This window comes from Erigeron canadensis, chromosome 3 (assembly GCF_010389155.1).
Source record: "Erigeron canadensis isolate Cc75 chromosome 3, C_canadensis_v1, whole genome shotgun sequence".
In the NCBI taxonomy this organism is placed as follows: Eukaryota; Viridiplantae; Streptophyta; class Magnoliopsida; order Asterales; family Asteraceae; genus Erigeron; species Erigeron canadensis.
Genome location: NC_057763.1, coordinates 25,854,485 through 25,868,615, shown reverse-complemented (window position 1 = coordinate 25,868,615; position 14,131 = coordinate 25,854,485). Strand labels below are relative to the sequence as shown.

The 14,131-nt window shown below is 32.8% G+C and overlaps 1 protein-coding gene and 1 long non-coding RNA gene across 2 annotated transcripts; both read right to left on the bottom strand.

Annotated features, from left to right (window-relative positions):
- Positions 1 to 5,135: 5,135 nt before the first annotated feature.
- On the bottom strand, positions 5,136 to 6,121 carry LOC122594375. The gene is made up of 3 exons (XR_006322977.1): positions 5,748 to 6,121; positions 5,461 to 5,662; positions 5,136 to 5,368 (listed from the first exon to the last, which is right to left on the bottom strand). It is a non-coding gene; the product is annotated as an uncharacterized LOC122594375 (long non-coding RNA).
- A 4,438-nt stretch (positions 6,122 to 10,559) lies between these two features.
- LOC122592376 (putative uncharacterized protein DDB_G0290521) lies at positions 10,560 to 11,577 on the bottom strand. Its single transcript, XM_043764588.1, has 2 exons — positions 11,382 to 11,577; positions 10,560 to 11,282 (listed from the first exon to the last, which is right to left on the bottom strand). Exons 1-2 carry the CDS (start codon positions 11,535 to 11,537, stop codon positions 10,755 to 10,757), a joined length of 684 nt encoding a protein of 227 aa, XP_043620523.1. The 5' UTR covers positions 11,538 to 11,577; the 3' UTR covers positions 10,560 to 10,754.
- Positions 11,578 to 14,131: the final 2,554 nt, after the last annotated feature.

Genomic DNA, 14,131 nt, shown 5'->3' with positions numbered 1-14,131 from the left:
CATTAAATACTAAATACTTATTAGCTAAGAAAAACATACCTTTTACTTTGCAAACTGAAAGAAACAAAAAATTATGGTGTTGTTATGGTGAAAGGTAGTTGGTAAATTCATAAGTAAAAAAAGTACATAAAAATCTTATTGCTATCTTAACAAGTACAAGAAAATCTCACAAAAAAATCTTATCCATAAGTCAACATAGTCAAAATCGCAAGCCTTGCTTGCGGATCGCAAGCACTCCTTGAGGATCGCAAGACTTGCTTGTGAATCGCAAGGATTCCTTGCGATCCGCAACTCCTCCTTGCGGTCTTGCGATTTTATGGGTATTTTTGGTGAATTTGAAGAAAGTTGAGTATTTTCGTATATTAAAAATGGTTGTTGGGTATCTAGGCTATTTTCTCTAAAACAAATGTGGCTTTATATAGCCTTACACTACAAAACGTGAGAGATAAAATACTACACTTAACTCTCCTAAAATCATGCAACCTAAATCACCCACCTTCCATGTAAACCTTATTACTCGGTCAAGCATAGAATTGACTTACACGTTTCTTTATTCCCTATTTACTATCAAAACCATATTAAGATCCCAACCAATCACACTTGACCCGATAATGTGCTAACCAGTAACCCGTGTGAACCCGTTAAATAAACCGATTAACCCAACATAGCTGAGTATGTGGTTATCAACATCTAATCCTTTTTTCTTCTTTTTGATAATTCAGTCATGTTATTATATATGCAGAAATAATTTCCGAAGTATTTAATATTTGTTCATCATTCAAATATTTATAGTGTCTAGGTAAATATATATTCGGCATCTATGAAGGCATATGGGTATTGGGTAACATCTGATTCTTTTGAAGGTGAGGTGTACAAGTAAAAAAAACATATTGTTTAGTTTTCCCACAACTACTTGGTCTTTGTAACAAAGTGGTGATTTTTTTTATATATTTTTTTTGTAGCTGTTTTTCATACTACCGTACGTATATAGCGTTCATTCTGCAAATAAGTCCAAGCAGATGATCTTTGGTTATGTACATTCTCCGAATAATGGTTTTAGATAATATGATTGAATGAGAAAGGCACATGGCACTCTTGACACTTATTACATACCATTTTGTTTTAATTGATAAGACAAAATTACTACCTTTATTAAAGTGTGGCCTTATGAACAGTAGCTGGTTTTTTTTATTGTAGAATCTTTATAGGATTGGTGCTTTGTAGCTTTCTTAATCCCCGGTCATGTGGTGTTTCGACTCCTTTCTAGTGGTTATTTTTTATTTCTTTTGTACCCTTTATTGAATTCAAGCTCGCAATTTGGGAGAACTAATTAAAGGATCAGTGGCAGTGGGTGCTACTATACGTGTATATTTTAGGTTGCATATCACGATAGCATCAGCGGTGAATTCTCTCAGTAGCAGCTAGCACCATTACAATTATTTTTTCTAATAACTTTTCGTTTATTCCAGAAAGTGTATTTGTGTGCCAAAAAGTTTCCACATGTGCTGCTTGGAACTATATCGGTAGGAGTTTGTGTTTTGCTGTAACTTGTCACGCATTTTGCAAAATCTGGATTTTAGTTAATTGATGTCATAGCTAGGTTTGACTGTTTAATTGGATGTTTTATTTCATCAATCGTTATGCTTATCATGTTTGTCAAATCTGTATCTCTTCGCTTCGTTGTTTGATTGAACAAAGAAATAAAGATTGTGGGTTGTATTTCTTGCCTCAGTCACTTCTCCACTTTTGTTGGCTTCTGATTCTTATTCAGTCTATACATGACGAAAAAAATAAAGCCGCATCCCAACCTCTGAAATTTGGGCCTCATTCTGCCTCGAGGTTCGATTTCTTTGAATCAGAATCCGGGATTTTGAAGACATGCTCTTGCTTATCTGGTAATTTCAGTTAGAGGTTATGATGTATGAACATATGACTTGTTCTTTCAGAGTAAACAACAGCTACCTTATAGATAACAGCTAGCTGCTTCAATGAAATATATGATACATGATGTGTAAATTTCCCGAAAAACAAATACCATATCGACGAGCGTGGAAAAACAACAAAAATGAATGGATAAATGAACACTACAAGTGACTACATTCATGTGTTCATTATTCATTTTCCTTATTAATATGGAAATATGATTGTTTGTGTTGTTTTATGTTACAAAGTAATAGTTTACATGAAAAAAGTAAAGGGAAAGTTTAATTATATGCATGTCAAAAGAATACAAGTAAAATTTGTTAGAGGCTTCACTATGGATGGACTCATCCCCTTAATCTTGTGTTAGGTTTGGGCTCGAGGAGTAGGAGATGTAAGAAAAATCACCAACTTGATGCTTAGCCCAAGTATGACTGAATAGTGAATACCATATCCGCCTTTCAAGTTGACTATGGGTGTTTTGGTTATAAGTTCGTGCTTTAGAGATTGCTTACGTTAGGGTTCGAATTATTAATATTTAAACATTTTCAAAAAAGGGTCATTTCTTTTACAATACTATGTAGACAAGTAGTTTTTAGAAAAGTATTTTAATATGATGTGTAAATAAGTAATAAGGACTTAAATCTGAAGATATATAGTAATAGAATTTGGTGAATTTGATTATGATTGTTTATTGTTGAACTTTTAGCCTTTTTAACGTTTTTTTTTTTTTTTTTTTCAGAACAGTGAAGTGCCAGACCACAGGTATCCGGACTGAATACCATAGGCCTACCCGATCCCCTCCCCCCGCCCGATCCACCCGGTAAATTCAACTCGCTCGCCAAGAATATTGGCTAGAAACAACGCTCAAGATGGGATTCGAACGTGTGACCCGTGCTACAACATCGAGGGTGTCCAACCACTATGCTAGCAAGTGAAGTTTGAATATGTTTTTAAACGTGAAGATGTATAGTAATAAAATGTGGTGCATAAGATAGTGTTTTCAGGCCTTGGCTTAAGTTAACTTCGTGTTTGCATTCGTTGTGATTATTTATATATATAATAGATGGATACCCGCGCGATGCAGCGGCGGTATACTGCGACGGTGGGCGGAAGTAACAGTAGTTGATGAGCGTTAACAAAATTGCGGGTTATAATAGAGAGACACTGGTTGGAGAGGGTATTATGGGAATAAAAAATGTCTAAGGGTAATAATGTATTGCAAAGACAAAAATAATTAATAGGGGTTGCTTTATTACGTAGTATAGATATTATTTCTTAAATGGTCAGAAAGAAATTTGAAGATTATGATTGAATGTATATATTATATGGTGGCAGGGCTTGCTTCATACATGGTTTTGATGGTTATAATTGTTTAACAAATTGTTACTAGCTTATGGCTTTTTTATGTGCATGTGCTTTTGTTGCGCATATCGTGCTTTTGATGCGAAACGGATCAAATCGCATAACCTCTCATGACCTGCAACTAGGGGTGATCATGGGCTCAACCCAGCCCGACCCAGCCTCAACCCGGCCCGACCCGTGATTCATAAATTACCAAAAAAGTAAACGGAGGACCGGCCCATGATTTATTGGGTCGGTTTGGTCCGGGTTCATCACGGGTTCAGTTTGTTTTTGCGGGCCGGCCCGTGACCTATTACACATACTCTCAAAATGAACAATGTTCCTAAAACAGTGAAAAGCTCAAGCAAAAATCCCAAATTTTATCTATAGCCTGTCTAAATATGACCATTTGTAACTACTCTTTTTTAAAGGCATCAAGTTTAATATAAATTCCCCATCAAACTTGTTACAATCATCATCGAATAAATTGTTACTAGCTAATGAGGACATGAGTTCATGCATTGCAGTTAATGCGATGTATCAAACTATGTTAATCTTTTAAAACAATAGCAAGTTAGCAACAATAACTATACTCAAATCCATGCATGGTGAAACAAAACAAAAACACTGGTTTGCAGAATATGTGGGAAGTATTATGTAAACAATCTTACTCCATGTCACTATGTCTATGCATATTACTAGTTTCATTTTTATTCCTTTCAACATAATTTATTTGTTGTTTACCTTTTTACTTAATACATCATATAACTCAAAAATGTACCATATTGCTGATCGACTTGCTGTGATTTACAGCCACAAGGTACTCGTGAAGGCCAGTTCGCTTTTTAAAATGAGTGTCATACAGTGCCGTCTCTAAAAATAAAATAAAAAATTCGAGACCTGGCCCGAAAATAAAAAGTGGGCCTTTAAAATAGCTTGTTAATACATAATATTATGACGCTAAATGTTTTCGACAATAAAATCAAAGTTTTACAAACTGTACAGTTGTGAATGTGTATATTTAAACAAAATATAATTAAATAAATTAATAACATATAATTATATAAATATTCAAATGGAAAGTTAGAAAGGGAGTGTGTATTTAAACAAAATTGAATTTTTTTTCTTTGTTACTACCAATACTAATTAAACAAATTGATGAAAAGTTCGTCTATTTGTTGGATTAAAAATGAAAAAGATGCACTCTGTCATGTAGCCATGTAGATAATAAAGCCAAGTATTGGGTTTTATTTTGCTACGTGATTGAAAAAACCATATGCTATCTACATTATTCTCGAAAGAAAATTGTGGACCCTAAAAGATGGTGGATCAGACTCATTTGTACCCTATGAGCTATGTCATAGCCGGCCCACCTAAGCTAGACCCACCCCATTCTAACTTGTTTAAACTGTATAGTAATCCAATTAACTAATAAATCATGCTTCCAACCTATATGATGACATTTACTAACATTTCATTCAATTTACAAAGGTATAAAAAAGGATTTTTACAAGCAAAAACACAAACGTGATATCAGTGGCAGCCTCATGATAAACAGCTCAGAAAAACACAAAACTTGGAATAACAGAAGCTGCACTAAAAGTTCCTTGTGAATCTGCTGGACCACAACTGTAGATCATATATACAACTAAAAGGCCTGCGGTCTACTGTACTATATATTCATCACACGACAATCACATGAACTTTATATGCCTCACACGAACTACATATGAATCACACGTACTGTGTATATGCAACAGAAGCTAGTGACAATAATCGCATTCTTTTCTGTTAACAATCACATGTGAGCTGGATCACACGACAAACCGAATTGAATAGAAAAGATAATAACCTTGCAGCCAAGAACATAGTTTGACATGAATGAAAATCCAAATTGAATAGAAAGGTATAATATGAATGCAAATCCAACATAAAAATCTCAAAAAGAAGAATCTAAAAAGCAAATCCAACCAATAAGCAGGTTTGAGATTTAGAAAACCAATAATCAATAAAACGAATTGTCTTTTGTCGAACTCTTGTAATTCATGGTGTAAATCTTCTCAACTAGTCCTGGATGTACTTGCTCCCGCTGTACCGAACTCACCTGTTCAATTACAATATATTATTAACCACATGATTCATATTATACCATTTTATGTACGAGTATATATTTTGAAGTCGGTTACAAGTACATACCGTTACTTGTGTCTTCATACTCATATTGTCAATTTCATCCTCCAAGTAGGTAGTCTCTCGAACCCTCTAATCCAATCTTGAACACAAATTAATTCTTCAACCTTGGTAGCCGCCAAAGAACTTCTAAATGCATCTAAAACTCGGCCGCTAGTACCGAAAGTGGACTCCGAAGCAACGGTAGAAATTTAAATAGCGAAGATATCTAAAAATAATCACATTACATTCATATTTAAAAAACTCTAAAAGAAGTATTTGGTAAGTGAAGTAATATATATGTGAGCAATTACCTTTGGCCATCTTTGAAAGAATTGAAAACCTTGGACCATTGACCTTCCACCAGTCTAATATGTTAAACCTTTCCGAATCTTGTATACGAAGCGCATCTAGATATGTTTGCAATTCTGTACTCGTGTCAATAACAACACTAGGGATGAGCGTAAAAACCAGAAAATCAAAACCGAACCGGTATGGTACCGGTACCGAAATTCGGTACTGATGGGGATTCGGTTTCGGTATTATTCGGTTCGGTACGGGAAAACCGAATTTCAATACCGATATGTTTAAAACATACAGTAAGTGCAAGTAGGCTACTGTTACATGTATTTGTTTTATACTAGTATTTGTTTATAAAAGTATGGTGGCATAAGTCGTATGTGGAGTAATAGCCACATCAAAATTTGATGGTGCAAAGTGCCCCGGCCCCCATTTTAAAACATATATAATACTGATTCATCCTTCAGTCAATGTATTTTTTCAAACATATATATACGTACGTATTAATATACAGACGTACACGTGAAAGATAGATTAGAAACAAGAAACAAGGCACCCGTCTATAACTTGTGTTCATTTTAACGGGTTTTATTTTATACGAGAGCAAGTACCCGTATGTTGCAGCGGTGATTGAGACGGGTGGTGATAGGTCATAGAGTGTGCTAGCCAAATGCTTTATCCGTATGGGCTTCGCCCTTAAATTTAAAAATTCGTCGAAAGTATATCGAATGACATCTCTAATGAAAGAGCATGAAATTTTAAGAACACCCATATAATTTTTATGATTTATCGATGTACGGTTTTTGAGATAAAATATTTTGAATGAATTAGGGGAATAAATGATTTATGGATGAGAGGGGAAAAAAATGATGGGTTAAGTTTGAGCAGAGAGAAAGTATAATATAATTATTTTAAGTAAATATATAATGGGAATCATATATAATATATATAATGCATTTTGGAAAAGTAAATGTTGAAACTTAAGTTTAGAGAAAGACTTTTTGCTTTATAATATAATATAGATTATTAGCTTGTAGATCAAAATGCCATACTAAGAAACACAAATAAGAAACAACGTATGTAAAACCGGTACAATATAGGTATGGAACCGAAAATCTTGATACCGAAACCGGTACTAGTACTGGAGTTTTTAAATCTATAACAATAAAGTTTAAAATTAAATGAAAACTTAAAATAACAATAAAGTCAACATGTTTGATTTTGAGTATTACGAGAGCCTAAAGCTTGTGCCCAGAAATTATAATTGATTTTGCGTGGTAACTGCATTTTAAAAGGATTATGTTGGTTGTTAGCGTATAACCTGATAATGATTCGTTACAGAAAGATGTTGTGTTGTGTGTAACATGAAAGTTAAAGATCATACTTTTTTATTTATACACTTTGTTTAAAGAAAGTAATGGGAGGGCTGGTAACAATATTTCAAATCTTTTTACACAAACATAGCATAAACATGAAAACATTTTCATGAAATAGACAAAATCAAAACTTTTTCTAAGCCGCGACTACAATTGAAAATTAAACACACATAAGATGTTGACTTCTACATCTTGAAATGAGAACATCGGTTGAGGGTAAATTAAAATAAAAATGCAGAAAATCAATGAATATGACAAAGTACAATGCTAAAAACTCAGGTACTACTCGTTAGGGCATTTTACCAAATAATTATCGTGCAACCAAAAAGTTGCACAAAAAAAATATCATTATAAAGATTGCAAAAGAACATACAAAAAAGATTAATAAATAAAACATACCTGTTAATAAAAATTAATGTAAAATCCAACTAAATTTCCTTAATATTTCTATCAAAATTTGGTCATACATCAAACAAAAATTAAAAAATTATAATCAAAATTAAACACTAACCTTAAGGGTGTTTGGTAGGAAGGAATCATAGAGAATGAAAATGTAATGGAGAATGGAAATAGTGAGAAAGAGAATGAATATTTGGAAGAGAATGGATTTCGTTGTTTGGTACCCATAAAGAATGGATATATAAAAAAATAATATTTTAAATAATAATACTTTTATTACGTATAACATCTTTAAAAAAAAAAATTCATTCTCACCCATATCTACAATTTGTAGATGGAGAGAATGAAATCGATTCCTCTTTCTCCTTTTGCATTTCATTTCTCCATTGTAAACAAACAAGGAAAGTTTTTCCCATTCTCTTTCTCCTCTTTCCATTTCATCATACCAAACACCCATAATAAACCCATACACACACAACATAACAATATTGGTAACATATTAAATTAAAATTTGTTCACATATGCAATTTAATAGATTTTAGTTGTATTTTGAGAAGTGGCCTAAGGATGAGAAAAAAATAACATATTTAAATTAAAGTTTAAATTAATAAGATTTGGGAGTTTTATCTCTAACAGTGATTTTGGTAGTACCCTTTTGTTGAAAATAAAAAAAAAATAAAAAAAATAAACATATACGACAAAAGAAAAAATAAAGATAAAGGGAAAGTGAGGATATAAACGGGAGCAATTAAGAGTAACATGGGCAAATGGGTGATCATTTTCTAATGTAACGAGCATGATACCTGTGTAATGTGGTAGCAATATTGGAAAGAAGGTCTGTTTTATTAAGGATTTTGGGTAGTTACGTAAAGAAAAAAAAAACAAAAAAATACAAAAACAAATAAGGTATTTCAAATACATTCCCGAATCATTACATAAAACCGTGCGCAAATATAACCAAAACAATAATTCACTTAGAAAGAAACCCTACAACATAATGTTTTATACTGTAATCAATAATAATTAAGACAGAATATGATAAAGAACTATCAAGCATGGTTTTGGTGTATGTAGCCTTCTAATTTATTGACATGGTCCCTTATTTATTATTAAAAACGATTGATAGTACCCGTGGTTGTGGCGGTGAAATGGGGGTTGATAGGACAAGTCATAGAGTATGATAACTAAATGTCTTAGCCGTACGGGCTCCACCGTTGTATTTAAAAATTCGACGAAAGTATATCGAATGACATCTCTAATAAAAGAGTATGAAATTTTAAGAACACCCATACAATTTTTATAATTTATCGATATACGGTTTTTGAGATATAAATTTTTGAATGAATTAGAGGAATAAAATGATATATGAATGAAAGAGAAAAAAAAAAGTGGTTGAGATTCGAGGAGAAAAAAAAATGAGTGGTTGAGATTTAAAATTATTATAGGTATATTAGGTAGAGATGTTTAAATTAGTGAATAAAGAATAGAGGTATTTTAGGTAGTTCAATTCGATCATCTTTTTTTCTTAAAAAAAAAACAAAATGCTTTATAAAATAGTATTAGATATGATACATGTTTTTTGTTGTGTGAAACCATATACGAGGTCCCCGTTTTTTTAGAATGACATAAATAAGGAGATTTTTTTAATAAAATAGCATGGTACCCGCGTAAATACGGCGGCGGTGGCCACAATGCGATGGTGACGGGCGGCGGTAGCGACTGACGGTGGTGACGACGAGTATTGTGGACTATTAGCCTATTATGTAAATTTAATTAATATAATGGTTAGTATAGTTATTTTAAAAGTTGAAGGACTAATGATGTTTTTGTTTCATTTAGAGTAAGATTGTATTGTATTTAGGAGGTATTGTTTTAATGGAGGACAATTCTGATATTTCCTCCCTGTAACTTTTAACAGGGGGTCTATTATTTTTAATAAGGAGTATAGATTTATCGAATTAAACAGATATTTACTACACCATTGAATGCCAAAATAGACATTTCGTAAATACCAGTTGATCGATGTCTTTGGTCGACAACAACCAACCAACCATCCAACTTAATACCATCCACCGATTCACCCACCCAATTCGGCATTATAAATTATTTCACATATAAATTACCTTAAATTATAATTTCATAAAATCTTTGGAATATTTGTTAATAAAAAAATCGTGCCTCGTGATTGAAAACTGAAAAACTTTCTAGCTAGTTAGTTTAGTATGTAGCTAGTCTTTTCACAAATAAATTACTCGTACATTTTAACTTGTATATTAACTATAGTTAGAGACTAGGCATACTTTCGTCCATAACACACTTAACAAACCCTAAAAAAATTACCTTTTTTGTCTCTGTACCTAGCTATCGAACCAAGGATATTTTAATTTATCTTCTACAACAACCGCAACAAAAGAAAAAAAAAAGGGAAAGAGAAACATCTTGTCTTGTTTGTGTATTAGTTTTATCATGATCAAATGGTCAATATCTTATCTTATATATTTTACCTTAATACTTGTTTTACAATAAATAACTTTCAGTTAGCCAGATGTTGGGGGGAAGATATACAAATTCGAAGAAATTAGGGTTGAGTAGGTGAAAATATATGGTAAATATAGATAAATCATAATTCTAAAGAGTGTGTAGGAAAAGTTTTAGAAAAACGAGAAATGTATTTTCAAGGAGGCATTTGGCTAGGTGTTTCACCAATATCTTGTATTTTTTTTTATATTTGTTTATATATGTTGCCAAGTTGAACTCATCCTCAACCAGTCCCACTTAATTAGATTGGTTAGTCATAAGGTTTCGATTAATACATTCTGATGATGTACCATCCCTCTAAATACTTAAAAAATATATGTTACACCCGAATAGGTGTAGCTTTATGCTTTAAACACGTTCCTTATATGGAGTGTACTCATCTGTTTCTAATAAAGTACTAGATCGATTACTCTAAATGATGGATTTATTAGTGAATAATTGCCCTTAACAAAAAATTTAGTGCATGGTCGATAGAATATATGATTTTAGCTTATAGCTAGATTCATCCTAATATATATTTAAAACATTGTTTATTTGAATTATTAAGGATAAGGACATGCACATCGTAGCATTATTAGACGTACAAAGACATCTTTTATAAGCATATATATGTAGCCGCCACCACCAATCCATGGTTCACTAACACAAATACCAGAACAACATGGAAATGCCGTATCTGAGCAGGAACTTAATTCACAATGTAATCCTTCATTGCAAACTGGCAAGGACCTTATTGGCTTTGCATTTTCCGATAAGAGGTACAAACCCATAATCACAGTATAAGCCATCACAGCAACGGAGAAGCGCTCCACATGACTGGCCAACGCCAATACAACCACTTGGACTTGGTTCAGGCTCAGGCTCAGGTTCGGGTTCGGGTTCAGGCTCAGGCTCAGGCTCAGGCTCAGGCTCAGGCTCAGGCTCTGGCTCTGGCTCTGGCTCAGGCTCTGGCTCAGGCTCAGGTTCTGGCTCTGGCTCTGGCTCTGGCTCTGGCTCAGGTTCGGGTTTAGGCTCAGGCTCAGGCTCAGGTTCTGGCTCAGGCTCAGGCTCAGGCTGCTGGCATGTTCCGCTACCTATTGTTTCGCTACTACAATATAAGCCAACGCAGCAATCCTCGTCAAACCAACATTTCTGGTCAATGCCAACACAATTTTCTCTCCCATTCGGCCGCAAAAGCGTCAATAATTTCCCATTTTCCAACTTGAGTCGCCGAGTTTGAACTTCACGATTGTCGGCCTGCATGCGATATATAGGAGGGACAGAAAATGAAAAATGTAATTTATGAAAAATCTATTGAGATTTGCTTTTTCCTTCCGAATGAAAAAGTAACCTAACCTTACTTATCTTCTGATCCAACTCATGTTGTGTCGATAGATTATCGTGGTCAACAACCATCGCGATCTCTTGATCATTGTTGGAGTGGGTACACGAAAGCAAGCCCGTGAACGTGATAACTAAAAACAACACCACTGCATTACAAAAGTTGTTCATTTCCAAAAAATTTTGTTGTGTTACACTAATATAAATTAATTAATTTTACTATTACTCGTACTATATATACAGAAAGTTTTCGTGTAGGCCTACTCCTTTATTGACATGGTCCCGTGGCTTATATTTAAAACTATCAAGCACGTTTTTTGTCGTGTGAATTTGTATACGAGGTCACCATCATTTTTTTCTTAACAACATAGTTTTCCAGAAATATCATTTTAAATTAAGGGGTTGCTATAGTCACCCTTAATAGACTATTGATACCCTCAAAAGGGGTGTCATTTTTATGTCACATGTAACATCTATGATTTTTTAAAATTTAACTTGTGATTTATGTGATTTAATGTAATTGAATTTCATGAGTAAATGATAAATCTCGAGCACTTCGTTGGGCTTTAGCGTAATTGAAAGTTTGTCCGTGTTTACGAGTTCGATTTAGCGTTTAATTAGATAACGAATAACTATTGGTTAAAATTAACGGATCTGGAGCCCATAATTGGACTCCCTAGACCGACCACCTTCACACCACACCCACGCTTACTCATTTGATTTTTCTTATCCAAAACCTTCTCTCTCCCTCTCCCCTCTCATTCATTTCCCTAACTACTTCTTCATCTACCTCCAAACCCTAACATAAATTCATAATGAATACTTGGAATCTTTGGGTTTTGATGCAAAATTAACCAAATCTTACAACCCTAATAATAATAATGATCTAAAGTGAAAGGTTTTTGGTTACAAAGTGTTCGTCCATCTTTAAAGGATTAAACATCAAAATTTGAGTTGTAGGTAGAATTGGTAAGTGCTCTATAGCTTAAAACGTTCCTTGTACATTGTAGAATACTTTCCCGTTATATATCTTAACGTTTGATGGTCGATTTTGGCGTAATTTGTGAGTTTAGCTCAAAAATGTGTATTGAACCAAATCTTGTGAAATTGGAAGTGGGGGTTTATGTAAAATTATGTTTTTATGCCTTGGTTCTACTGGTACAACGTTGTGTCAAAGTTTGGAAACCCGAATAGAAGCCAAAAAGTCAATTTGGTATCTCAATTTTAGTCCAAGAATCATTTTATTTTAAGAATTTATGCAATAATAATTATAATAATTAATGGCTAAGAAAAATAATCTTTTTATTTTCTTTTTAGAATAGCAACTGATGGGGTAATACATATCATAGGTAATTTAAGTATTGTGGTTTCCTAAATTTGAAACAAAAGTCATTGTAGTTTAATTAGCAAATATGATGTCATGGCAACCTAGAGGTCATGGGTTCAATCACTTCTTACACTTTTTTTTATTACCTAGTGGTTTTTATATATGTTTAAGTGGATACTCTACATAAGCGGATTAGTTTATACGTCAGTGATGAGTTGTCACTTACTGTTCACGTGACGCTAGGGCTATAAACGCACCACCGAATGAACACGAACGGGAGCTTGTTCATGTTCGTTCGTTTAATTTAACAAACGGATAAACGAACATAATGTTGTGTTCACGAACAAATATACAAACATAATGGCTTGTTCATGTTCGTTCATTTGTGTTCATTGAACGAACACAAACACCATATTCAAGTTTACAAATAATTAATCGACTAAAAGTTTTACGAAACTTTCATACTTTAGAAAGTAAAAATATCTTACATTTTGATATAAAATGAGTATTTATCTTTTTAATTTATATATAGTATATAAATGATTAGATATTAATGTTAATACTAGTATTAATATTAATACATATAGCAAAATGAAATGTTCACTAACATAAACGATTGGATGTCATGAACATAAATGAACGGATGTTCACGAGCCTATTATCGAACATTCACGAACATAAGTGAACGAACGGGAGCTGTGTTTAATGTAAATTAAAATGTAATTGATTTATGATTTATTTCATTTTTAGCCTAATTTCAATATAAATTAAAATGTAATTATCTAATTTATTTTTTTTCTTTACACGACTATATGTCAATTTTCAAAAATAGTATCACCATCTTTCTTTCATTTTATTATTATCAATTAGCCTGTGTATATTAAATAAAAAAACAATTGTTATAAAATCATCATTTTATAAAAATAGCTTAATTGTCATCTCTTAATTCTTTTTAAGCTAATTTTTTTTGTTTAGTTTTCTTATGATATTATAAAGCACTTTCATTCTTTAAGTACATTTATTTAATTTTTATTTTTGTTATTTATGATGTCCTTTTCTTAAAAAAAAAAAAAAAAAACACACAATTGGGTTGAATTAGTGGTTGGAGCTCATGCCTCTAGAAACAGAGGTTATAAGTTCGATCCTCATGCCCAGCAAGATTGGAGGTCCTTTTCTACCTATGGTAGAACCTGGAAGCAGTCTCTCTATCTTTGGTAGGGGTAAGGCTGTCTACATATCAACCTCCCCCATACACCATCGAAGACGGTATTGAGACCCAAAACCCGTGGAAGACGGCATTGGGAGTTACTTTACTTTACTTTACTTTTTTCTTTTCTATAAAAAAAAGTTTTTATTTACTTTTGTAAACTCTAATATTTTAAGCATGGTCTTTTAAATTTTCATCTAAATAGTTTTATCATAATAGATTTTTAAATTA

Coding starts and splice junctions, on each gene's coding strand:
- LOC122592376 (XM_043764588.1), bottom strand. CDS start 11,537: ATGAACAACTTTTGTAATGCAGTGGTGTTGTTTTTAGTTATCACGTTC. Junction 11,283..11,381: donor TGGATCAGAAGATAAGTAAG/GTTAGGTTACTT, acceptor TATCGCATGCAG/GCCGACAATCGTGAAGTTCA.